At 52.5% G+C, this 25266-nt stretch overlaps 6 protein-coding genes across 6 annotated transcripts; 4 read left to right on the top strand and 2 right to left on the bottom strand.

Moving 5' to 3' along the window:
* Window positions 1-5618: 5618 nt before the first annotated feature.
* Window positions 5619-7760, top strand: J4E90_001938 (uncharacterized protein; the record flags this gene model as incomplete). Its single annotated transcript, XM_051431522.1, has 1 exon — window positions 5619-7760. One exon carries the CDS (start codon window positions 5619-5621, stop codon window positions 7758-7760), a length of 2142 nt encoding a protein of 713 aa, XP_051294656.1.
* A 1459-nt stretch (window positions 7761-9219) lies between these two features.
* Window positions 9220-10233, bottom strand: J4E90_001939 (uncharacterized protein; the record flags this gene model as incomplete). Its single annotated transcript, XM_051431523.1, has 1 exon — window positions 9220-10233. One exon carries the CDS (start codon window positions 10231-10233, stop codon window positions 9220-9222), a length of 1014 nt encoding a protein of 337 aa, XP_051294657.1.
* A 940-nt stretch (window positions 10234-11173) lies between these two features.
* Window positions 11174-12934, top strand: J4E90_001940 (uncharacterized protein; the record flags this gene model as incomplete). The annotated part of the gene is made up of 7 exons (XM_051431524.1): window positions 11174-11349; window positions 11489-11502; window positions 11550-11954; window positions 12008-12132; window positions 12197-12218; window positions 12271-12498; window positions 12774-12934. 7 exons carry the CDS (start codon window positions 11174-11176, stop codon window positions 12932-12934), a joined length of 1131 nt encoding a protein of 376 aa, XP_051294658.1.
* An 846-nt stretch (window positions 12935-13780) lies between these two features.
* Window positions 13781-14619, top strand: J4E90_001941 (uncharacterized protein; the record flags this gene model as incomplete). Its single annotated transcript, XM_051431525.1, has 2 exons — window positions 13781-14138; window positions 14204-14619. 2 exons carry the CDS (start codon window positions 13781-13783, stop codon window positions 14617-14619), a joined length of 774 nt encoding a protein of 257 aa, XP_051294659.1.
* A 2114-nt stretch (window positions 14620-16733) lies between these two features.
* On the top strand, window positions 16734-17623 carry J4E90_001942 (uncharacterized protein; the record flags this gene model as incomplete). Its single annotated transcript, XM_051431526.1, has 3 exons — window positions 16734-16785; window positions 16851-17462; window positions 17514-17623. The coding sequence occupies 3 exons, from the start codon at window positions 16734-16736 to the stop codon at window positions 17621-17623; spliced, it is 774 nt and encodes a 257-aa protein (XP_051294660.1).
* A 1095-nt stretch (window positions 17624-18718) lies between these two features.
* On the bottom strand, window positions 18719-19614 carry J4E90_001943 (uncharacterized protein; the record flags this gene model as incomplete). The annotated part of the gene is made up of 2 exons (XM_051431527.1): window positions 18719-18804; window positions 19299-19614. 2 exons carry the CDS (start codon window positions 19612-19614, stop codon window positions 18719-18721), a joined length of 402 nt encoding a protein of 133 aa, XP_051294661.1.
* Window positions 19615-25266: the final 5652 nt, after the last annotated feature.

Below are 25266 nucleotides of genomic sequence, written 5' to 3' on the forward strand. Positions count from 1 at the left end.
CTCCCGAAGAACCCGGGAATCTCGCCCAGATGAATTCGAGCGGACCTTCGACGTAGCAGCAGCGACATGGTGAGTAAGAACGCCATCGCTACCTAGGTACGAAATGCGCTGGCCGCCACGCCGCGTTAGTCGGTTCCAGCCAAATCGCCCTCACAGCTATGCAAGGACTCGCCTGAATCTATCAGCCTGTAGCAACAGAATTGTGCATATCTTATGCAACTCGACCTGCGACTCGTGTTCATTGCACAACGGAAGGTCGGCTCATTACAGAACTTGGACATCGAATCGCAGCCACTGTCCTTCTGCCTGTCCCCCACCTCGAGCTATCCACCGTCACCGCCCTCGCGTCCCACATTTACCCACCTTTGCGTCTTTCTACGGCTTTCCACGTCATCATCTCCCAGGCAACGCTCTTCGGACGCTAGAGCACTAGCGCCTCTCAGACTTTTCGCCCAGGTATATAAACCCACCCTCCTCCGTCCCTCCTTCTGCTCCTTAGCTCTCTTTGCCTTTTGGCTTAGATCAAGTGTAGTATCTGTTCTTTTCAGTTTAATCTCTGAGTACGTTCCTCTCCATCCTCTACGCTCGAAGATTTCGTCGCTAACACCACCGCAGAACGTTCCTACGGGAACTTCAAGATTATTCTTATTTTTGAAACCAGCCGGAGGATCCCTGGGCTTGCTCATATCCTCTGGCACAGTGTCGCCTCTATCGCACTATCTGAGGCTGACGCGAATTACCTTTTTCATTGAGACGATTGGCTTGCTCCAGTTGCTTGAGGAAGAAGATACGAATACGACTATGACGAATACATCACATTGTAATGAAGCTGAGAGCTGTTGCGCTCGTTGAGGATTTTGCTAGTGTTTGCGCGTCAGAAGTGGGGCAATGTTGAGCAACCACCTCGCTTATATAGGTACCTAACACGAACAAGCCCGCTGGTTCAAAGTCGTACGACACAACGGATGTCGCGTGTATGTACTCATCACTCTCGCAGTTCATAGGCTTACAAGAAGTAAGATGATGTATTCTTCTATACAGAGTATTCGTTGCAGCTTGCCAAACGTGAGCTTCTGCGCAGTCGCCCTACGAAAGCCCCACGCTCGAGAACGACAAATCCACGTCTATACACCGTATCTTGGTTCATTGATGTGTTGCTGTTGAAACCCTCAGATGTCCGTTACTTTCAGAACACCCAGATGTGTTTCGGTGTCGATAAGTGAGCTTTGTACTCCCAGTGCATGTATCCAGACATACCTAGGTACCTATCATCACGTGCACTTACTGAGATTGTTGCTGAATAGATATAGAAGTTTGCGGTTCCCAATTTAGCTTTCTGAGATTCCAATGACAAACAATCCTACTCTTCGGCAGTGGCACGGAGCGACCGCGTTGAGACCGGAAGATATATTACTGCTGACGCCAAGTGTTCAGGACTTGCCATATCAGACGAGCATCGTGGTACATGTCAACCCTAAGGTATATTGTCCCACATTAATGCGGAGTGTATCTGCTGAGAGCGCGAATGCGGCGAGCTTTGCCATTTACCCCGTGAACCAGGATTGACAAATGCTACACCAGCATCAGCATGCAACAAGTCTCATCGACGACCTAGGAAGCTTTCCACTCTGTGTTGTATTTCTTGCTGTAGATAGCAGCGACGGCATCAAGATGCAACCATGCGCCATGATATCAGCAAGTACATGCCGACGATGAAATCGAAGTATAAAGTCATGGTCGATTGCAACGAATATCCGCCACCCTCATCACTTCAACACCTCACCAAAGCAAACAAAGTCTCCACGCTCAATCACCATCATGCATTCCGTCTCCATCATCGCAGTGGCTTTTGGCCTCTTCGCCTCTCAGGCCACAGCTACGATTGCCCTGGGCAACAACGATAGTAACAACCGTAAGTCGTCAACTTTCTTAAAATTGATCTGAAATCTGACAACAGGCCAGTGATGTGGATCTACGGCGACAACTCATGCAGTGGGGTGGTCAACCCCAACTGCGGCTCCCCGGTGAAGCTGAGGAACGGTTTCAGCTGTAAGCACTGCCTCTGCTTCCCACAAACCCCAAATCACAGACGCATCCTTGTGCTGACTGCTTTCTGTACGCAGATGTTGTCAGAGGTTGCGGAACTGATACACGCTGGATCGAGAACGCTGATGGCGGTTTTAACGCTCAGTGCTCTCGCGTTAGCCCTCCTTTCGCCACTGATTGCGGCGTTCAGCTTACGTGGAAGTGTTGAGTGAATACTAGATGGTGGGAGGGAGGATCTCGCTGATGGACGAGTTCCAAGATTTATGACCGACACTGTCCTTACCTTTGTTACATGCTGAAGTATGTTTGGATTCTGGTGTTGGAATGGATGATGTTACACTCGTTTAGGGAGAGAGTTCTTGGATATTTGAAAGCGCTGCGCAGCCTTTGATTTGGTTCGCATCTGCAGTGAGGTGCTGTTGCTTGTGCCGCAGAGCTTGGTGTGCTCGGCTTTCGTGTGGTATTTGCTTGTCCTTTCCCAAGAGCATCTCTAAGACACGTACGACAACAAAATGACTGAAGCTGTCATAGTGGATGGCGGAGAGATGTGCTGCGTATATGGCAAGACTACTGTCTAAGGCTTGAGGAACATGTATATCGACCTTCAACCGCAAAGTGAGCGGACAGTCTCGGTTTGTCATTAATGCATGGGATAGATCGCGTAGAGGACGTGCAATACATCTGAAAGGTACCGATTGAGGAGACTGATACTTCGATCTTCATATAACATATTGGTGGACGTGGCGAAAGAAACAGCATCCCTCAGAATGTAGAGTGTATAGTTCATTTGGGCTCTTCCTAGCAGGAGTAGTGCATCAGCGGGACCAGGATCAAGCTCTCTCGCATCTTTACTTCTGCCTAAGATAATTAACTTTATTTGCAGAATGGGTAGCTGAAGCGACGGAGTAGCGTACATGTGTATCTGATCTACCGTGAACTCTCGCGGTCAGCACTAACAGTCCACCCGTTCCCTAAGTGCATGTTTCCGATGCAGCACGTCATAATGTATGATATGCCCATGGATACGCCTGGACGAATCAATCAGTTCTTGATGACTCCGGGATCGCGATGTAGAGTTCGGCTATAAACGCATTCTAGAACTTTACTCTTCAAGTGTACAATCTAGATTAGCCATTGAACCGGTGGCAGACCCAAAGACCATTTACAAGAAGCAGTAGAAGTCGTAGTATCGTGGAGACGTCCACCCCTCATATCTACTACACCTTGGCACTTCAATACCTTGAAGCACCTGAGGCACGAAAAGAAGGACTGGCGTTGGTGTTGTGGCTACCGAGCCGCGTGCGTCGGATTTACCTAGGTAGCCGTTGGGATAGCCTGGCAGGGCTGACGTTTCGTTTCAAGCCAGCGATTGTTTCGAATGACGGCACGATCCGCTAAGGCAGATTGATGGAGGTTGGACGTGTAAGAAGTTTGATAAGAAGGAAAAGCTTGGTACTGGCCGTTGATGCGGTGACGGAATCGTGATCCGAGTAGATGCGCGTGATGTGATGTGACGGTGGGGAAGAAGAAATGGTAGAGACTGCATGTTTCATGTGACGTCGCGGGGTGAGAAACAAGTGGCGTTTATTCGGAAATCGAATGCAGAAGCCACAAAGAGATAGGGAAGTCGTGATGCTGATTGTCTTGATGACTGCGCGCAGTAGGAAGCGCTTTCCGTAGATGCTGCGAGTCGGGAAGGTGCCACCTGGGCAGACTGCCATCGTCGCTTCCTTCTTTGGAACTCATCTCTAGCGCCTCATCGCTCTTGCACATTCTACGGTCGGTCATAATTCTCTTCGCTCAACGTTTGAAGAGCTTCATGTGCACTTTCAACAGTATTGCTTCATTTACCTCGCACGCCGCGGCACAACACAAGCACCAGCGACATTGCGGACGGGCGGGAGCCACACGCAAAATGGAAACAAACACCAGAAACGTGACGAAAACGGTTGAGCTATCGACCTCATTTCCGAGCGATCAGTCAACGTTCGCTGAGAGTCGAGAACATGCTCATGTCGCTCGTTACGAGAAGACAAGCTTTTGCAGGGACTAGGCGCGGAACCTCATCAATCTTACGACCCGGTTGCCAGTTCCACGTCTCTCCAGCATCGTGCATATCGCGTGCATCGGCACTGGGATTGCGGCACCGAGGGCCAAAGTGGATGCGTTTGAGGCTTTCAGGCAATTGAGGACTTGCGACAGACTGAGACGGTCAAAGTAGTCGCGAAAGCTGGATGGGAACGGGGTTGTGGCTGTGTGTTATGCGGAAATGCACTGACAGCGGTGGCATGTCTCAAATGCACATGGTAGGGTGTGGCCTTGCTCGGCGCCTGAAGCAGAGAGAGCAAGGACGCAGGACGTGTGGCACTGTGGCTTCGTTCGGCGGACCGTTGCAGGCGACGCGACATCAGAAGGGATCGCGATGCCGACTAGAAGCCACGGAAGCTCCAGTGCTTCACCATGGGATAGTCGAAAGCGACGACGACTCAGGCGCGCCGGCGATGAAGTCACTTTGGGGCCCTTTGTGCAGACATGCGAGGCGGCAGGCGCAGGTCGCGCTCGCGCGTCGCACCATGGCCCACGCTTGCACAAAGACGGCCAACACTCCATCGACTGCTCCACCGCTGCCTTATCCACGCCTATCGACAAGCGTCCCCGCAAACACGAAAGCGCCCTCAACACGAGCTGATGGCGACTGTGGCACTGTGTCTCTCCTGTCGCACCGTGTGCTGGCAGTGGAGAATGGACCAAATCTCACGCATGCCTGCGCGAGTCCATTTTTGTCTCGCCCGGCTGCGTCTTTGCGCTGAATCTCGGCACGGTTGTGTGCCTTCACCGACAGCGCGCATCTGCCATGTACCCGCTCCTGTCGATGCTTCTAGCAGGGAGGATCTGCGCCATGGTCGCTTTCTATTTTGGCCAAGCGCCTTGAAACGCAATCTCTGGGGGTTGTCGGCACGCAAAGAGACGGACTGACGAGACCATCGAGGGCCATCCCAGCGCACACGTCCAGCGCGACGGGGGGCGAGCAGGCAGAAGATCGTGACCTCTTTCCCAGCGGCTTCACCGCGCTGCGAGTCGACGGCAACGAAGAGTCTCGCCTCTCAGCGACGAGAGCTCGCGACCGGCGCATTTCCCAGCGGCTGCCATGCCTCGAGCTTCCGCGTTGGCCCTCCTGAGTGGCTAGGCTCATGCATCCCCCTGAAGTTGTTCCTGGCTAAGAACGCCGCTGACTGGCCCCTGCCGCCGGTTGTTCCTGAACGAAATTAACACCCGCCAGGGGCCGACCATCTTAGGCGCATCTGTGCTGCCGTTAGCAGCCACCCAGGTGCTTAGGCCCCATCCTGCAACCGTCAGCCAGAGAGTTCATATACCGCCCTCCCTCGCTGTGTTTTTTCTCCTCACCCAAGGCAACTTTTCCTTACCACACTCGCTATCAACTGTCTTCGGACATCACATTCTTTGAACATCCAGTCACTCTTTCCTGGATTATCAACGTTTTCGCCTGGACCTTTTGAATTCCCGTCAAATACCCCTTCAGTTTTAAGAGCCAGGATTTTTGAACTTTCATCATGATGAAGCTTACCGTTGCCTTCTTGGCTGCTCTCGCCGCCGCCGATGCCGCTGAGGCTCGCAGCCACCGCCAGGCCCGTCGCCAATACGGTGCCACCGACTCCTACGGTGGTGGAAACAGCTACGAGAGTGGCAACAACGGCTACGGCAGCGGATACGGCGCCCAGCCCCCGGTTGTCGCCAGCTCTTCCGCCCCCGCCAGCTCTGCTGTTGTCAGCTCTGCTACTCCCGTAGAGACCCCCGAGGCCTCCACCGTCGCAACCCCCATCTCCTCTTCGGTTGCTACCCCGGTCGTCTCCTCGTCCGCTGAGGTCCCATACATCCAGTCCTCTTCCCCGGCTTTCGAGACCTCCAGCACCCCTGCCGATGCTACCTACACTCCCAGCGTCCCTGCTGGCGGTGTCTCCAGCAGCACCCCCGAGGCTGCTACCAGCAGCATGGCCAGCTACCCCGTTGGCGGCGGCTACGGCGCTCCCTCTTCCGCCGTCCCTGAGGCTGCCACCTCCAGCTCTGCTGCCATCCCCACCATGAGCTCTGCTGCTTCCTCCTCCGCCTACGGCACCGGATACTCTGCCGTTGTCCCCTCCGGTGGTGTCTCTTCCTCCGTTCCCGTTGCTGCCTCTTCATCGGTCCCTGCTGGCGCTAGCTCCAGCTCTGTCCCCGGTGTTAGCATGAGCTCCGCTATCCCCTCCGGCTCCTACCCCGTCGGTGGTGGATACGGTGGCAAGCCCTCCTCTGCTTCCTCTGAGGTCCCCGAGGCTGCCACCAGCAGCTCCGTCGTTCCCGGCGTCAGCATGAGCTCTGCCATCCCCTCCGGCTCTTACCCAGTCGGCGGCGGCTACGGAGGTGTCCCCTCCTCGGTCGTTCCTGAGGCTGCCACCACCAGCAGCATGGCCGGAACTGGTCTCTACCCCACTGGCACTGCTATGGTCCCTACCGGCACTGGCATGGTTCCCAGCGGTGTCTCCTCCACCCCCATCAGCGACATGGTGACCTCCACCATCTACAGCACCCAGATCTTCACCAAGACTGCTTGCCCCCCTACCGTCACTGACTGCCCGGCCCACTCCACCGCGCTCGTCACCAGCGTTATCGCCGTCGGCACCACCGTCTGCCCTGAGTCTGACCTCCCCAAGCCCACCGGCAGCTCGGCCATGACCAGCTCCTACCCCGTCTCTGAGGTCGTCCAGACCTACACCGAGACCCTCGTCTACACCGTCGGTGTTGGCTCGACTGCTCACCCAGTCACCACTGAGGTCACCTCCACCTCTACCTCCACCCAGTACTCCACTGTCGTCGTTACCGTCGGCAAGCCCACTCCTACTGGCGAGGTTCCCTCTGAGGCTACTGGCCCTGCCGGTGGTGAGGGCTACCCCACTGGCCCCGCTGGTGAGGAGGATGTTACTTCCACCATCAAGTCTACCTCCACCTCCACCAAGTACATCACCGTCAAGCCCACTCCCACTGGTGAGGGCGATGTCCCCGCTGACTCCGAGTCCAACCCCTCCGGCCCCGCTGGTGGTAACGGTGCCTACCCCACTGGCCCTGCTGGTGGTGAGGCCAAGCCCTCCACTCCTGCTGGAAGCGAGGGTGGTGAGGACTGCGCTGCTCCCGTCACTGTCACCGTAACTGCCAAGGAGACCGTCACCGTTACCAAGGGTGGTGACTACCCCGCTGCTACCCCCAACGCTCCTGAGCCAACCCCCGAGGTTCCCTCTGAGCAGACTGCCTCCTCCAGCATGCCCGCCGTCCCCACTGCCATGTACCCCGTCCCCGGCAACGGCACCAACCCCTACCCTGCTGGCCCCACTGGCTTCAAGACCTCCACCAAGCCCGCCATGCCCACTGGCACCGGTGCCGTTCCCACCTCGGTCCTCCCCAGCTTCTCTTTCGTCTCTGAGGTAGCCACCCCCACCGGCGAGACTGCTATCCCCTCCTCCAGCGTCCCCGCCTCTGCTGAGACCAGCTCTGCTGCCTACCCCGTCGGTGGCGGCTACGGTGGTGCCTCCAGCTCTGCTGCCGTCTCCACCCAGACTCCTGAGGCTTCCACCGTTGCCTCTTCCTCCGCTGCCCCCACCCCTACCCCTGACAACAGCTACGGCTCTGGCAGCGGTTACGGCTCCGGCTACGGCACCTACTAAGCGCTAAAGTGCATTTCTTGTATATGAGCTTCGCGTTTTCTTAGTGTCCTTTGTTGGTAGGGTCGCTTGATCCGCATTCTCGCATGTCTTGTCTGTCTACTGTATCAAGTTCCCTTGGGCAGGGGCAAAGCGTTGGGTGGTTTCCTTTGTGATGGATTGTTCACGTAAAAGCCGGGACTAGACAGTTGATATGTACATTCGACAATATATTGACTGTCTTCTTCCACATCACCTTTCGGATTCCCTATGCTCGCCGGGCTCTGGTATATGGGCGCAGTCAGACTGCAATGTTTGATGAACCTCGCTTTGTTCCTAGACTTTTCCTTTGTTGCGGTTGTCAAATGACCTGGCGTTGTCTAGCTTTCTTGAATTTACTCGTTTATACTCAATCTTGCCTCCAATCTCAATCGTGATGTTTCTCACCTGAGTTTGAGCGCCGGCGTTTGTCTTGCCGCTCTCGTCGAACTCTGTCGCAAGTCGGGATCAGATCCCCAGTGACACAAACCTAATCTGCAGAGCTGATCACTGTACCTGCATACCGTCCCAACCCCATCCCTGTACATTATCGCGCCACCGCTTGCACGTTCTCGCATGATCGGCCACAAGTGTAACGTCTAATAAAGCAAACACAGCCACTCGCAGCCGCAGTGCCACGTTCGTGGGTGCAGCACGGCTCCATTCAATCATTCGCATTCACCTCCGCTCTCCCCTTTCGAGCCGCTCCAACTTACCGTGCCGCAGGGTAGTAGGGTACATGACTGCCCATAACACGCTTTCAGACGCCGAAGACTTTTCGCAGTCGTACGCAGCATCCTGTTGGTGGAGGGAACGTGCGCTGTCGTTGTTGATCACTCGTGGCTCGAGCGACTACTGGTGGATGTGGATCTATACTACATCTGATATCAATAGACCGCATCTGGGATGGTTTTCTCGCAAGATTGGTACGCGTCATTATACACTCGTATTGGGCATCGGACGGGATGGTAGTACACGAGCTATAGATGGACGTGAATAAATTCGCCGAGGACGTCCGTTCGTGCTGATCGTGTTGACGCAGAACAGGAAGGGCTGTGGGTCTGGAAACGAGGCGAGCGGATGCAGGTGACATGTTCAGATCATGTTGATCGATTTCTTGATTATGCAAGATGCCCGGTGGCAGGTGGGTATGTTTGGGGGAGTTGCGCGTGTGGACGTGGCGATCGTGATTTTGTGCTATTCTTGAGGGTTTAATCTCCGATGTGGCCGAGGTGAGTGGATTTGGAGATGGGGACAGTGTACACGCATGATGTTGAGTAAACGAAGGAAAACGAGGAAAAACTGAGTCGAATGAGCAATAGTTGTAGAGATACAACTGATGAAAAATGTCTTGCACGGTGCCGTGCGCCTATCGCTACTGGGTATCATGTCCTGAACGCCAAATACACATCTCCCGCCTACTCACACCTCGACAAACATAGGCCTAGTAGTCATCATCGTAATCGTAGCCACCCCTCCTACGCCCACCGTGGCCTAGATGTCGTCGGACCCAGTACTGATGATATGTGGAATAATCCCTCTCACCACTGAGACCGAGCTGTCCTGCAACATTGACATAGCCGTCCTCATTCCTCTCCAGATTCTTTGTATCGACTTCACCCAGCTTGCCCTCGAAGCCTGTGTCCGCCTCCCATTTGGCACGACAGTATGGACAAGTCGCTTTGCCCTTTGAGACCGCGATCCAATTCGCCATACAAGCCTTGTGCACGTTGTTTCCACAGCTAGCTTTGCAGTATACGATGGGTTCGTTTTCGCCGAGTTCGTCGTAGCAGATGGGGCATTCACCCTCGATGGGCTTGCGGTTGCCGTCTTGGCCCTCTTGTTCAGTGCCGTCCTTTCCGTCTGTCTCGACGCCGGGAATGGGCGGCGCGTTCTTGATGACTTCGCGCAGCTCGGAGCGGATGAGGGCTAGTTGGTATGCGACGTCTTCCCGTGCCTTCAACACGCGCAGCATGACGTATATGATGTGCTTGCATTGATTGCCCTTCTTCGCGTGTGGACAGTCACAGCTTGGAACGAGGCCAACTGAGACAGTGTAGACGTTGCCTGTGGAGCCTGCGACAATGACCTTCTCCTCGGGCACATCATCGCTTCCGCAGCGTTCGCGCGACAGTACTGTAAGACGCTGTGTGAAGGCTCTTTCCTTGATCGCGAGGTAGCTTTGTGGTGCCTGCTTGCGGAACAATCTCGCACGCTTCTCTTCGACAGGCGCATCGGCGTCGCGCTTGCCTCTCTTCTTAGCAGGAGTCTTCTGAGTCTTCTTGGGAGAATCTCCCGTCAGATCGATTACTTCGGGTGCGCTCTTCGTCTTTTTGGCTTTCCGTGGTGTGGACTGGTATTTGAGGTGCGCATCGTCATCGTTATCGTCGTCGGCGTACGTGGTAGTCTTTCGCTTGCGGGTTGCTCGCGTCGGCGGAAGGCCCAGGTCGGAGTTCATGGCATGTGTGTGATGTAATTGGCGTCGCAAGGCGGATGAGGGGGTATCGGTTTGGCAGTTTGGTACGATTGGCTTGCGCGCGGGGGAAGATGAGGGAGTTTGGAGTGGCGGCAGCCCGGATCGCGCTTGCCTCACGCGTCCACGTGATGACGTAGCTAACATCTATTTCATCCATTGGAGACTCTTCTTCCCCACTTCAACTACTGCCATTAGGCCAATATCTCTTGCGGTGTTCTTATCGCATGAATAACGACTCAGATCTCTACCCATATACTACCCGGCAGGCAGCACTTCTGACATCCACTCTCGAACTGGAAACCGCACAGTCGCTGTCGTTGCTCTTTCATCCCAGTATTCTCTTTCCATTTCGTACGTTTTGAGACTGTTCATGTCCGCATACAGTATACAGATTGATAGCGACGCGTGCCCGAAACTTGGGTATCAAGGGCTCGCTACCACAGCTCAAGCCTGCAATCAGTGCCTCCGCACACCGCTGCAATACTAGTGTAATCATTACATGAGGATATAGCACTGACTTGGTACTATGTCTTATCTCTTCATTTAATATGTTCCGCTATCTGTTACTCTCCCTGCATGTCCCTATCCTACAAGCTTCCGTGGCACACCCAAACATCTCACCCACAATTTCGACCTTGCTTTGCAATGGCAGGCGCTCGTTTGGCCCACATCATTTTACGGTCTTCAAATTGAGCGAACTGCGCCCGTCATTACATAGCCATTAACGAGCTCATAACTGCGCTCACGCTTGCAACATTCCAGACTGGTACCGTGTCGTGACAACGCCAGCTACTACGATTGACCAGCTCCTGTCATCCTTTGGTTTCTCATCCTAACCTTACTCTCCGTTATTCGTATCCCACCGGCCCTCTTCACGACAATATCCACGCGACTGCGGAGATAGCTTGAGCGACACAAAGCCATGGCTGGGCACGCAGTAGAGAAGACGATACCAGAAGAGCCTTTGGATGAGCAACTGATCCAGCCCCAATTGATGCCGTCCGCGGACCTCGAAGGACAGGCTGCTTCAGCTGAGGAACAGGATGTATTTGGCAACGAGGAAGGCGCCGAGATACAGTATAAGACGTGCAAGTGGTGGTAAGTCTACAAACTACCTGATGCCGTGTGCAATGTCACTGAACAAGACTTAACGGTATTTTGATGCTCCTCGGCGTACGGCATGCATCATTCGACGGGAGCGACATTCATTGAACTATCGCTGACTCTCAACTGCCAGGAATGTCGGAACTCGTAAGCCTCTCGTACCTTCGCGCCGTCATATCAATAACACAATAAAGTGATGCTCGCAGAGAATGTCTCATTAGGTGTACTCGCCCTTCCACAAGCCCTCGCAATCCTCGGCCTAGTCCCCGGTCTCCTCTGCATATGCTTCCTAGGCATCATCGCTACATACACGGGCTATTTGATCGGCGAGTTCAAGCTAGCTCATCCGTCTGTAGCAAATTACGCGGATTGCGGCATGCTTATGAGCGGGCCAGTGCTTCGCGAGGTGCTCGCTGTCGGACAACTACTAGTCCTGATCTTCATCATGGGGGCGCACATCTTGACCTTTGCGGTCGCGATGAATGCAATGACCGACCACGGCACTTGCACTATCGTCTTCACTGTTGTCGGACTGATTATCTCCTTCCTGCTAGGGTTGCCCAGAACGTTCAAGAACATCAGCTACTTTAGCTACTTTTGTAGGCTAAAGGATCCGATCGCTTCGTGTGAGCTCGCGACTGACATATATCAGCTTGCGCTTCCATCATTGTAGCAGTTACGGTAACCATGATCGCGATTAGTATCCAGAAGCCAGACATGGGCAACATCGTTGCTGTGCGACCCGATGTACCACTCGTCAAAGGACTCGCACCCGTGGTCAGTCCTAAGTGTACGAAGTGCATGTGAGACAAATGCTGACTTCGTACCTCCCCCTCTGCAGATGAACATTGTCCTAGCCTACAGTACGTTGTTTCCTGTTCCGTGGTCATAAAGACGTCTGCTGATTTCATACAGCTGGACACGTCGCCTTCTTCTCGTTCCAATCCGAACTCGAAGATCCTCGTGACTTCCGCAAAGCTCTCATCTTCGAGCAGGGTATCGCAGTCACGTTCTACATGCTCATCTCCGTCATAATATACTACTACGCCGGGCCTCTTGTAGCCTCACCCGCCCTTGGTTCCGCGTCCCCACTCGTCAGCAAGATCTGTTTCGGCATCGCGCTGCCTACAATCATCGTCGCAGGTGTAGTCAATGGCTCTGTAGCCACCAAATACATCTACTTTCGCGTATGGAAGGGGACAAACGTAGCATCCACTAATAGCTGGAAGAGCTTGGGAAGTTGGGGCGCTATATGTACAGGCGCATGGCTGGTAAGCTGGATCTTGGCTGAAGCAGTACCGAACTTTAATTTGCTATTGGGATTGATCGGAGCTCTCTTTGGAAGCTGGTTTAGCTGTAAGTCACTACTAATACTACTCACTATGGAAAGTGATAGGTGCATTGGCTGACGCGTGTAGATGCGCTTCCTCCACTGATGTGGCTGTGGCACAATAAGAAGAACGGTAGGCTGTTCTCGTCGACTTCGCAAACGGCTTTTACCATTCTGAATATCTCTATTGTCATTCTAGGAATGCTCATTGTGAGTCCATTCCCCAAGACATTACAAGACGAGTACTGACTGCGTGCTACAGTTTGGGCTTGGTATGTGGTCGTCTGGATGGGCGTTGAACCGCGGATCTGGCGGCAAGGTATTCTCTTGCGAGAACAACTGGCACCCTGTGAGCTGGGTTTCAGGAGGTACCAAAGATGCATAGATGAAGCGCATGAGTTTGGATGGTGTTCTCGTGCTGGTTCGGGCTCGCTGATGGGCGTTATGAAGTGAGGAATTAAGCTGTTGATTCTTGATTCGATGCACAATTGTGTTGTAAAGATAAGGAAATACGACGCATTCAATATCCAATTGTAGGCGTTCTGCGAGACAGTGTTGCTCGAGGACAGCAGCATCGCGCAAGGGAAGCTATGACGCGCCGGGACCTGCACAACCGAGCGCTGCGCATCTCACGACTCCTCACTTCACGAGCCAATGACAAGCCTCTCCTACCCCAGTGCGCGTCCGAAATAAGCTGTTTCCCGAAGAAAAAGACGCAGGCTCAGGTAATCTGGCTAATATCGATGTGGACGGGAGTGCCAAGTGAGGAGGCTGGACGACCTGGCCTCGCTCGGGCTCACCACGATGCTTACGCTGCGACCGTTGACTAGACGACGCACATATTATAGTTCTTACTGAATCAGGCCGAGGATATCTTTCCCGCCAACTGGTACGATTGTTCATATTGCGAGGTTGTACCACTGTTCCGCTGATTTTCGTACTCCTGCCCTTAGCCAACCGTCCCACCTCGATTTCCACGAGCGTTCAAGCGTCCGACCCCGACCTCTTCCCTGCCCAATTTTCCCCTGATTGAAGTTTATACGTTCCCGCGACACTAAAGCGACTGCGACATCATCTCGCGACTCTATTCTCAACATGCCCGTCGAGCTCCGTAAGCGCAAGGAAGCGCCCCCAGCGCCTGTGCGCCCAACGAAGAAGAAGGCGCCCGCCAAGGAGAAGAAGCCCGAGAGCGAGAAGACTGTCGTCGAGAAAGTCCAGGAAACTGTCACTGAGCAGGTCGAGGCTGTCAAGGAAGCTGTTGTCGGTAAGAGCAACGGCGAGTCCGCTGCCGCTGCGACCGGCCCACCCAAGGTCGGCGACACAATTGACCTCGCGTCCTTTGGCGGAGAATTTGAGACGAACGATGGAGACAAGACAACGCTTGCAAAGCTCGTAGAGGAGAGCAAGGGCGGCGTCGTACTATTCACCTACCCCAAGGCCTCCACGCCAGGATGTAAGTCTCCAACCCCTGACATCTCCTTCGCGTGCGCACAGCAGCACTAACGCGTACAACCAAAGGCACAAAACAAGCCTGCCTCTTCCGCGACTCCTACGATCCCCTCACCGCAACCGGCTACTCCATCTACGGGCTCTCAGCCGACAGCCCCAAAGCCAACACAACCTTCAAGACCAAGCAGAAGCTTCCCTACACCCTGCTATGCGACCCTTCACAGAGCCTCATCAAGGCCATTGGCTTCAAGAAGCCACCGAAGAGCACCACCCGCGGTGTCTTTGTCGTTGATAAGGAGGGCAAGGTGCTTGCGGTTCAGCCTGGTGGCCCGGCAGCCACGGTCGATGTCGTGAGGGAGCTTGTGGATAACAAGGATGGCGTGCCGAGTAAGGGAGATGCGGAGAAGGCTGAGAAGAAGGAGGATAAGGAGATGGCTGAGACGGCTGGGGAGGTTGCTGATACTGCGGCTAAGGTGGATGGTTAGGAGGATTGATGGAGTGTCTGCATACGTGTGTCGAGGGTGCAGGGTTGTTCTGTGTCACTATCGAGGAGTTCAGGTCTTTGACGGCTTGGGAAAAGTGTGTGATATACTTCATCGAATTCATTTCCAGGTTTTGGCACATGCTGGCTGTTCGGACCGCGCGTCTCTATACTTCCAGGCACTTCTGCATATCACATTGAACCAACACCAGTGCACCTATGCCTGGGCTTTTGAGCATGTATACCGGGAACTAGGTATCAAGACTCTTGCCTCAAGTTCAACGCGTCGAAGTCCAAGAGGTATGATGAATTATTGCAAGAGATATTATCTGATTCAAGTGTTCACACTCCAAAAGCAAAATAGCCATCCAAACCTTGCGGCATGTTTCCATTTGCGCCGACTGTAGCAAATGGGCAAAGAAACGACGAATGGCAACTTCCTATCGAGTAAAGCTACAGAGTTCCAACTGTGCGTAAACCCAGTCCTTTGCCATAAGCTGTGTTGTCTCCGATATGGGGTTTGAGAAATCACGCAAAAGCAGCGGTGAATGTTGATATGTATGCGAATGCTAGATGGATTTCTACTGGAGCCAAACTACAGTATAGTGGTTGATAGCCCAGAGTGGTCAGGATTGCGTCAGAGCAAACTGCGCAACTTGTAGGAATTCGCACGCGTTTTGGAATCAAGGAGCGATATTAGAGAGGGTTCTTCCGATATGCGTGAAAGGGCATAAAGAATGATGTAACACGATCTGATGTTCAGAGTTTGGTCGCCTAGATTGGAACTGGAGTACATGCTTCACGTGAACTGGAGAACATGCAGTGCGACTCCACTATTCTAAGGGCAACAACCGGTCGAATGACGGCCCAAATCAAAGCTAGGCCTCGCTCTGAAACAAAGGTGTATTCTCTTCTTCGTCAATGAAATGAATTTACCTGTTGGTTGGTAAAGATCCATATGCGTCTTCGGTCTCCAATTGAAGCGTCTCTGCCAAGCCTGCACTTCTGCCACGGAACAGCAGCGCGAAGACCCCTCTTTCGCACAGCTTCTTCGTTGAGCTGAGGAAGTACCTTGCATGGAAAAGCTTTTAGCCCATAGTTGGCGGACGCGTATCCTTGCTTAGCGCCTTACTCCGCAATGACGTCTGGGTCCTTGCTGATATTCGGGTACAAGACCTGGAGAGAGGTGTATGCAGTATGTACTGACCATGCGTTTTCGCGAAAGCGATGGTATCGAAAGAAGACGTGGCACATGGGGGAGACCGTTGCAATCGCACGCTGTCCCGACGCTGGATTTCCGCCACTCGGATCCACATGCCACTTTCCGCGCAGGGCAACAGCCATATGGTCATAGCTTCCAGCTTCATGGCCAACTTCATTAGCTGCGGCGAACGCGTGCGAAGGTTTTCAAGCCATCATATGTGGCACAAGTAGACTTCCTGGTGAAGCCGGACAGAGCGTTGTTTACCTAGGAAGGCTCACACAGAACTCGTGTTCCATGCTAAAGTGGTTCTTCACGTGCATCTAGGAGAGCGCGGTTTAGTTCGCTTCTACCAGATTTCCTTCAGACAATTGGTATCTAGATAGCTGGCTATTTCAGGAAAAGAGCCTACTGTACGTGAGAGGTGTAGCTGGTATTATTATCCAGGAGACGATCGATGTATAACCATGGTTTATGTGTTCATTTTGCTCTCACGTTTCGGGATGACTGCGGCCGATGCGTTACTGGGATGCTGCCGCCGCGCCCATGAGACGCGGTTAAGTCTGGGGTACTTTACGCAGCCCCCGGAGCACGGCTTTCGACATCTTTGCCTGTGACCGGCCGTGGGCGCTCCCATACTCGAGACGCGCGATTCCGCCAGCTCCTATCTATCGAGTCACCAGCACGGCTCCCCGTGTGCACTTGTTTCCCCAATTCGCAGCATACCAACATTGTGTCGTCTCCGGCTTCGCCGTCTCTGTGGTGGCAGAGGTCATTCACATCACGCAGAGTCACGACCTATAATCAATCCACCACCTGAGGTCGCATAGCCTGAACCCCCTTCTCGGCACTGCCAACACGAGACACATCGGCACAGCCCAACGCCACTCCATCCGCGACGGGACGAAACAAGCATTATGGCGCCGCCGCAACCTCCTCGCGAAGAGGGGCCGCCCAAGGACACAGCATGTATGTTACCTCAAGCAGTACTACTCAGGGCAGCTAGAGGAGACCGTTATCTGACGTATGTTTAGCGGCGCCTACCAGCCCCGCACAGTGCGATCAGCCATCCGAGACCGCGACGCTTGAGACACCATCGGTCCCAATAACCACTAATACCGCGCACAACACCCATACGACCGAAGCGAGTATTTGGTGGCCACTGAAAGCATGGATGAGACGGTCGGCGTCGAGCTTGCGCCATAAACAAAATGACAACGATGTCTGGACACCAGACGGGTACGTGTACCTTGTCGTTGGTAATGGTGAGATTGGGAGGCACGTAAAGATACTCGTCGATACCCAGTCTACCGTAGACGCCATATCCACGAGCTGTGTTTCCCGCTATCCTGGATACACGTACAGCGCGTCCGCCGGCGTCGCCATTGGCACTAGCATTACCGGCCGTGAAAACTACCTGAGCATCGCCGAGATCGAAATCAGATGGAGAGGAATCAACAACCAGGCGCAGCGATCCTCCGGACCCTATTTTCGGCAGACCCGTATCGAAGAGTCGACCTGCCACGTTGTGGAATCCGACGAGTTTGATCTCATCATCGGGCAACCTACCATCAACAGGCTAGAGCTCCTCAGGCGTAAAACCCCCATACTCGCTGCCTTTCGGGGTGTCAATACCAGCGTGAACAGTATGTTACAAGCTCTTACCCGCACAGTCCGTACTAACAGCTGCTTTGTAGTTGAGAACATCCATGACGATCAACAGTCCGCCGAGGATAAACGTAAAAAAGCAAAGGAGCATAAGAAGCAGCGTGAGAAGGAAGAAAAAGACAAGAAATCCAACAAATAGCTGGACACCGCCGAAGAGTTGTTCGTGTCCATGGGAAGAAGAGTCGGCAAATGTGGGATGCCTCGCTATCAAAGACGACACCAGGCTCGTTCTAATCACAGTGGACCGAAGAAACATACCCTTACCAGATTACCGAGCACCCGACACCTCCATTATTCCACGCCATCTAGCACCTAAATTACCATACACGCCCGACATCGGCGAGCCGTAATCATGCCCATAAGCTTGATGGGCTGCACACTCCGGTCCACTCATGACTCTCCCTCAACAACGTACCGATAGACAAAAGCTTCTTCACCAACCACACAGCAATCCCGGCGCCCATAACGCTAGCCTACTACTTCTCCCCTACTCAGCCACTCCAAGTAAAAGTTCTTAAAGAGGGACTCGACTCATGCGTATGAAACATGCGCCCTATTCGACTTTTAACATTTTTATTTTCTCTTCTCTGTAAGGATACTCGCAGCTGCATTATCTCTATACCTGCCCATCGCGTTTACTCGCAATGGTTTTATGAAGCATCTTTTGCTTTGTTTGCATGCTTCGTCCTGGTCTTTGCAACGCCAGTTTCACAAACTTCTCTTCACACACCAACTTTTGGTTAATCTTGCTCTGTTCACGATCCGAGTTATAGCGCTGGAGTTTAAGAGTTTCTTTGGGGTTTCCTATTAGATTTTAACGGTTTCTACTTCTATCTACGAGGGCTTTTACAACAAGGACAGCATTTCCCTCATGCATCTAAAGTCCTGGTGGGATATGGGTCACGGTCTCGGTTTGGGCTGAATCAAAGAGGTTTCTGACATGAACGGCTAGATGTTGAAACGATTGCACGAGCCTCGTGCATACGAGATGTTACCATGTCATAGATTCTATATAACCCCCATATCATGGCAACATAGCACTACTACCTCTTGCTGCATCATATCCCTTAATGCATAGTTATTGCTATGCAAGAGATTGAACCATGTACGTGTATGTCGTCGTCGTCCTCCTTATGCCGGTGTACTCTCGTTTTGACCAACGAACACAACTTGCACTGCGGCAAAACTACCATTGTCAGTGTTATTTGCAAAACTGTGGAATGGGAAAGAGAACTTACGCAGCTGTTATAGCAAACACCTCCGCCCGTTTCGCACCAGCAAGACCCATGAGGCACACAGACAATAGCACGTTGAATGCAGCTATGGTAGCGAATCTTGCCGGCATTGACTGCACACAATACAGCACTACTATGGAAGCGATTGGAATCAGAGAAGCCAAGAGGCTGGTAATCCAATATGTGATGCGATAGATGGTACTGTCGTCATAACCAACTACGCCATGGATGGGCGATGTCTTCATGAAGCGCATACACCCGCCCCATTGCAATTTGGAGATGGTGTTTTCCGCAGCCCAAGCCGAGAACGCGTCCTTTTTGGCGCGTGGCCGCAAGGCCACTAGGTCAGGCGCATGTGAGGTACGATCCTTCATGGAGCCCCACACGGTTGCGTCTTCGCCTGTTAGGGCCAATGGGCCCATCCCTGGGGTTTGGAGATAGTCTTGCATCTCATGCAAATCCCACTTTCCGGGTTCGGAATAGCCGAGGATCAGTGATTGCTGGATCAGAGCGTGATCTGTTGCATGGTAATGAGCCGAAAATCCTTTGCGGTGCGTCAGAGGCTTCGTTGCTACATACTATACTCTTTGAGTACCTCGCGTATTTTCATCACAAGGTCGAGTTGCTCGGTGTCGCCATCGACTCCAGAGTCTTGCAGAGAGAACCAGTTTCTGGAGTATTCAGACTTTCTCCCTGTGCTGTCGTTGTTGTCCAGATCTTGCTGTTCTTTCAGTCTTTCCTCAAGGTCCACGAGTTCGGCCTGTAGGTATAACAGGTTCTGTGCGTTCAGTGCTCCAAATCTGCGGTATATGGCGGCTTCAGGCTGGACAGCAATCTTTGCTGCAAGTTTAGGGTAGCCAGTGACTGCGTTGTGGAAAGGATCTATCGAAACCATCGGATAAGAAGTGTGCATCGTGCCAGGCTCAAGAATTCCTTGATCAAGGGAGGCAGGCTATCCAGGCATGCTTTATCTTTGAAGACACTTTGCATGAGGCTCACCGACCAAGATGAGGCATACAGATGATGAGCTGTCTTTCTAGCCTTAAAATAGTTGTAGGTCTGCACCAGGCTGCATGAGCTGGATACACCAGACCTCGTCAGCCTTACCATCGCAAACTGCACCTCATAACATGGCTTTCATTCAGTTACTACGACCTAGGGGCAGTTGTACAGTTAGACTACATCGATTAAGGGAAGAAGCATACCGAGGTATTCTGTATAGAACGAGGACTCCAGCCGTCATCGAGGCACCTAAGTATGTTCGTACAAGCGCCAAGCTGTGTGACCTCGGCAGGTAAGCAAGATTGGCTAACGCCAAATAGTGCATCCATGGATGTATACCAAATGTAAAGTGAGTGTGAAGAAGCTATCTTTACAGACGCTAAAATCTACATATGTAGAATGCACCGCCATGAGCAACAGTAGACTTTGATGTGGACTGCACCGCAAATGAACTCGGTTGTACGGATGGCACCTGGTTTGACACAGCACGACAGCCTGATCTACCCGCCGGATTGCAGGAGCCCTAACCCAAATTGAGCTTCAGCACTAACGTTATCTAGGCAATGTCCGCTTAGGTGGTATCTTACGTTTGTTGCAGGCGGCCTCTCGATGATCTCTATTACTGCCTGACTGCACACTGTTAGCGCGCAAGTTTCTCCTAATTGTTTCGTGCATCAGTATCGTGACCACGCCTGCACAGCGATGATGTATTCATCAGTACTTACGCATTGCTGGACAGTGCTTTCTGCTTCGTTTACCTTCCTCTCGCGCTCAGAGCCGTTATCGGCTGCAATTGTTGTAGACACTCGCACGAGAAGTGCGACGTTCGTACTGCTGCCCAGGTGCGCTACAACCGGTGCTCGGGTGAAGCCGACTGTCCTGGCGTCTCGGGATTGGCCGCACTGAGCTCCAAGGGCGAGATACTCAGCGGCCGTCCACGGGTGCGTCGGTGCTTTTGGCGCCACAGTCCTCCTCTAGCTTGTTTTGGCCAATCAAGAGACATAGCGGCACACCAAGTTCGTAATCGTGCATCGACCATGCATGCTGCATGGTCGGTGGGGCCCTTCATTCAGCCTTCGAGCTTCAGCCTTCTTGCACACATAATTCTGACGAAAGATGAATAAACAACGGGCAAGCCAGCGCAAAGGAAGCCGCGGAACTTAAGGATGGGTATATATGTTTCAGGAGCAGATAGCTACGAACACGTGCACATATGCATATGTTCTTATTCGATGTTGATCCGGAAAGGGCGGGCGCGGGTGGATTTGTAGCCTGCAGGACACCTTGTCCTCCATCACATTATCGAGAACTTGACAGCGTCGGATCATCATGAGATCATACAAGGGCTATGCATGCAATCGAAGTCTTATAGATACCTTGTTTGATACACACCCCGGCAGAACGGAGGAGTATGTGCATTCGCAGGCTTATGCGGTCAGAAAGACTATGTCTGTTGCACGGCGGCCGGAGGAAACGTCCCGCTCGGCAAGTTGTAACCACGCCCCTCGGGGGCTCAGTTGTAGAGTCCTCCTGCTCTCTTCTCCACCCTCAGTCCTTCGAATCGATCCAAGCGCCCTTTGAGTTGTTGCTGCTCATGAACTACCCGCACTATGCCCAGATGTAGTTTGACGCATGTTTTTTGTTCAACTAAGAAGGTTTGTATAACTCACTACCTTCGTGCCGTGTCCTCTTTGTGCTTATCGTTCCTCGTAGAAGCGTCGCAACCTGCAACATCCGAGCCCAGTTCACATACGCGCGCGATCTGTCGACGATGTAGATACGACACGCAGTGCGATACTGTCCTGCGATACTGCGACGGACTCCAACGTTATATCTCATCGTCTAGTAACGAAAGTACTGGGCGAGCAATACCATCCGATCGACAAAGAAGGCGCTTTGCCTGTCCAGACAGAGTTGTACGGCGAGCAGATCGACGGATACGTCGATTTAGACTGGTGCTGGGAAAGGAATACGGGCAAATGGCACAACACACGTTTCCTTGTTACGACGATGTACAATCCTCCATACGACGCAGTGCTGGGAAGGAAGGACGCTGAATACTATGGTTTGATCAGAGCAAAAAAAAGGCGGTGAAATCGTCACGTTTGGAATACGTTTGTATGCCTGGTTCATGTTGCAATTTGAAACTTGGGGCTTGTGCCGAGGTCCTTCCTGATCTTCGCTCATCTCGGATCATCTCATGGAAACCTTTCTGTTACCAAATCGAGGCAACTCTAATTGCTGCGCGCTTTATTTGCTGTGGTCATCAAAGAACTCCTTGCTATCAGGCTGGATGAGAGCGGCGATTCTGTCTAGGTAGAGAAGCGTTAAGGCCTAGGCTGCTGCAAAGTACTCGATCGCCTGTTGACTCGCCTTACCCGATCATCAAACCAGCAGAGACATAACAAGATAGGTAATATCAGTCATGGATCAGTATGCTCCAGGTGCAGCGAGGCTCACGGGCTTTTCACAGTACGCATGTCGCTACCTAGGCAGGCATCGAGCGAATGTTGTCGCTAGGCGCATTGAGCGAACCCTGGAAATGTTGTCGACTTCGAACACTACAATGGCAGAATCTTTTCCAAATCTTATTTACCTTGACAAACTACCTCTTTGCTATCAATGTGCCCAACATCTGCTGAGGATAGCGTATGCAAGGTATGCGGCCAACCAGATTTGACCTACAATATGTGCCAGGACAGAATGACCTTGAATGCTATCATCCGCGGGAACAATCTGTAGACGACTTCGGGACTGCAAAGACATATCCCAATGGATTCATGCAACTTGAAGTTGCAGTCCAACCTAGAGGGAAGGCTTCTACAGAAGCCTGGAAATCGTCCTTCCTTCACACCATCTATTCTATTCGAAAATAGACCTGCTGTACTTGCCACCGTTTGCGACATGTGGCTTCTAGTCCACATTCTCGATGGTACGGTCTCGTAGGGAACAAGTCACGACCAAAAGGAAGGGTATGACATCGTTGGAGAAACGCATTTTTTGTAGAGAACAATTTCATTAATAGGTGGATAGCAATATCACTTGTGGGCATGTAGACAGGGTGCGCGGTAAGCCTGAGAAAATCATCAGTGTGGTGACGAAAGCTAATACGACTGCTTGCCTGAGAAGAACATTAGAGTATCAGGTACTCCAATGATCAAATCGCTTAGCGAATACCTAGAACCATGCTGAGCCAGAACATTATCGTGTAGTTTTACATATATACTATGTAAATGGTGGATGCGATCTCTTCCAGAGCCCGAAAGTCTTATGAGCCATTAGGCTTATTGGCAGGACCATCGTCGATACCCGAGTCTCGAACGGCGTTGATATGTAAGCCCTCACTTGACTGCTCATATGAAGGCGGCAACGTTGGTCTCCGATCAAACGAGATCGTGTCGCCCACATGATCGTCAAGGTCTTCAAGGCTGACATTGGCAGCCTCCTCGTCGAGATTGTGCTGGCCTTTGATGAAAGTTAGCTACGTTTGATGCGGGGCTTCGATACATAAACATACGAGAAACAGCAGAGCGTCTCAGGCGTCGAATCAAGACGCAGCCTAGCGAATCGTGATGGTGGAGGCCGGCCAGGGTACCAAGAGTACTCAAGACTCCAAATACACCAAAGCATATCTGCAAGCCAAGCTCGGTGGAGTCATTCGTATTGGGCATCGTGTCTGAAGGGCACTAGGGGCTATGGAGCGCGGGCACGGCGAAGAGGTCTTTTTCGGTGGCTTCAAACGTATGAGGCGAGCAGGGATAAAAGTATTCGAGAGTATCGTGACAACACCCGACGTTTCAAAGCAAAAGGTTGTATCCAGTTGGAGGTGGTAATAGTAAGGATGACCCAAAGCTCCTTGACCAAGGGCTCAGTAAGTGCAAAGCCTCAGTTAGTCTAAAGACTCGAACTTTGTGAAGTGCCATGATGGGATGAAGGAACAATATATATTTATGTGTTGCATAAGGTAGGGACAGAACGTGTTGAAAGTGATGAAAAAGGAGCGCAAGGACGACTTTATACTTGTGGTCACCTGTCAGCTATCAGCAGAGCCGCAAGTTGAACAAATACATGAGACGTTATCAAGCGGAAGGAGGTTTCCAATGATGATTGGAGTACATCAACCCAACAGCTGAAGTTCTGGATCCGGAAGGGAGCTACTGTACTGTGCTCGCATCGAGTATGCTCAGTCGTGACTAAAACTGGTCAGCTGTATGAAATGAGGCTCTCACCGGTGCGGAGAACACATACACAGCCCGGTTCTCATCTTGTCCGACGCCGGAAACGGCCCGTGGATGACACTCACACGTCAAACAAAACCAATGGAAGAACAGAGAGCGGTAGCCTCAGGCACAAATTCTGAGCTGCGCTGCTGTTAGTCCGCAGATGTAATACAGAATTAGGAAATGAGTGGACACGAGTCCGCCAGCACAACTTACATATGCATTAACCCCTCAAGTCTCACCCTGATCACCCATACAGACCGGCGTCAGTAAGCAAATACAAGGCATGAGTCTAGGAGAGCGAGCTTGATACTCAGCCTGCGGAGTCAGGGCGCACCCCGAGGCATGACCGCCACAAAGCCAAGGCAGACAAGTAAAGACAGCATACTTCACAACCTTGCAATCAAAAACCAGACCAACAACCAAATGACAGTAACAAATTGAATATATGGGTATCAAACATCCTACGCTCCCTCCCTCCCAGGCCTATACGGAATATACGCATCCCCCACCTCCGGTATAACAGCATTGCCATCAATTTCTACAGGCGCAATAGGTTTCCTCGGCACCCTCGCCAATCCCGCAAGTTCCGTTGCTCCTTCTCCATCCACCGGAGTCGTTCCCACCGTAGAGCTCCCATATGCCGGTGCAGTACTAGCGAGTTTCTGACGCTCAGCTTCTGTAGCATCCATCTCGACGTTCCATTCCGGTGTCTCATGTGGGTTTTGCGATGGGTTGGCGTAGTGGGCTGCGGTCGTGCCTTTGGGTATGGCGTGGTAGGCGGAAGGGGAGTGGTTTGCGTTGTCGTCGATGGGTCTTGTTGGATCGTCGTCTTTCTCGTCTCCCATGTGCTTCGATGCAAGTGCAGCTTTCCTGTTCTTCTTTCGCCGCCTCCAGAGGAGGAACAGTGCTAATGCTCCGAGGATCATGACTAGTGGAACGACGGTGGCTATCGCTGCTATGGCACCTGTTGAGATGCCATTCCCACTGCCGTTGTTGTCACTGCCACTTCCTCCTCCTCCTTGGCTTCCACTACTGTTACTTGCGGATGCACCAGTCGCTGTGCCCGAAGCAGTCGGGTTCACACTACCGGCATCACTGGGCTGATACCTTAAGTGCAATGCAGTGATACTCGGCGTCGCGCTTGCAGGCCAAGAACCCCCAGCATATGTTCTCGATTCGTTCTCTTCCGCGTCCGCTTCTCCACATTCAACAACTGGGAAGTTGCCACTGCCGCCCGGTCGACATCCATCTCTTCCATCTGCCTGAAACCCATTGGGGCAACACTGCAACCCAATCTCTCCATCTATCCATCTGTTGTCACT

This window comes from Alternaria incomplexa (genome assembly GCF_024043165.1).
Source record: "Alternaria incomplexa strain BMP 0042 chromosome Unknown scaffold_2, whole genome shotgun sequence".
Taxonomy (NCBI): Eukaryota; Fungi; Ascomycota; class Dothideomycetes; order Pleosporales; family Pleosporaceae; genus Alternaria; species Alternaria incomplexa.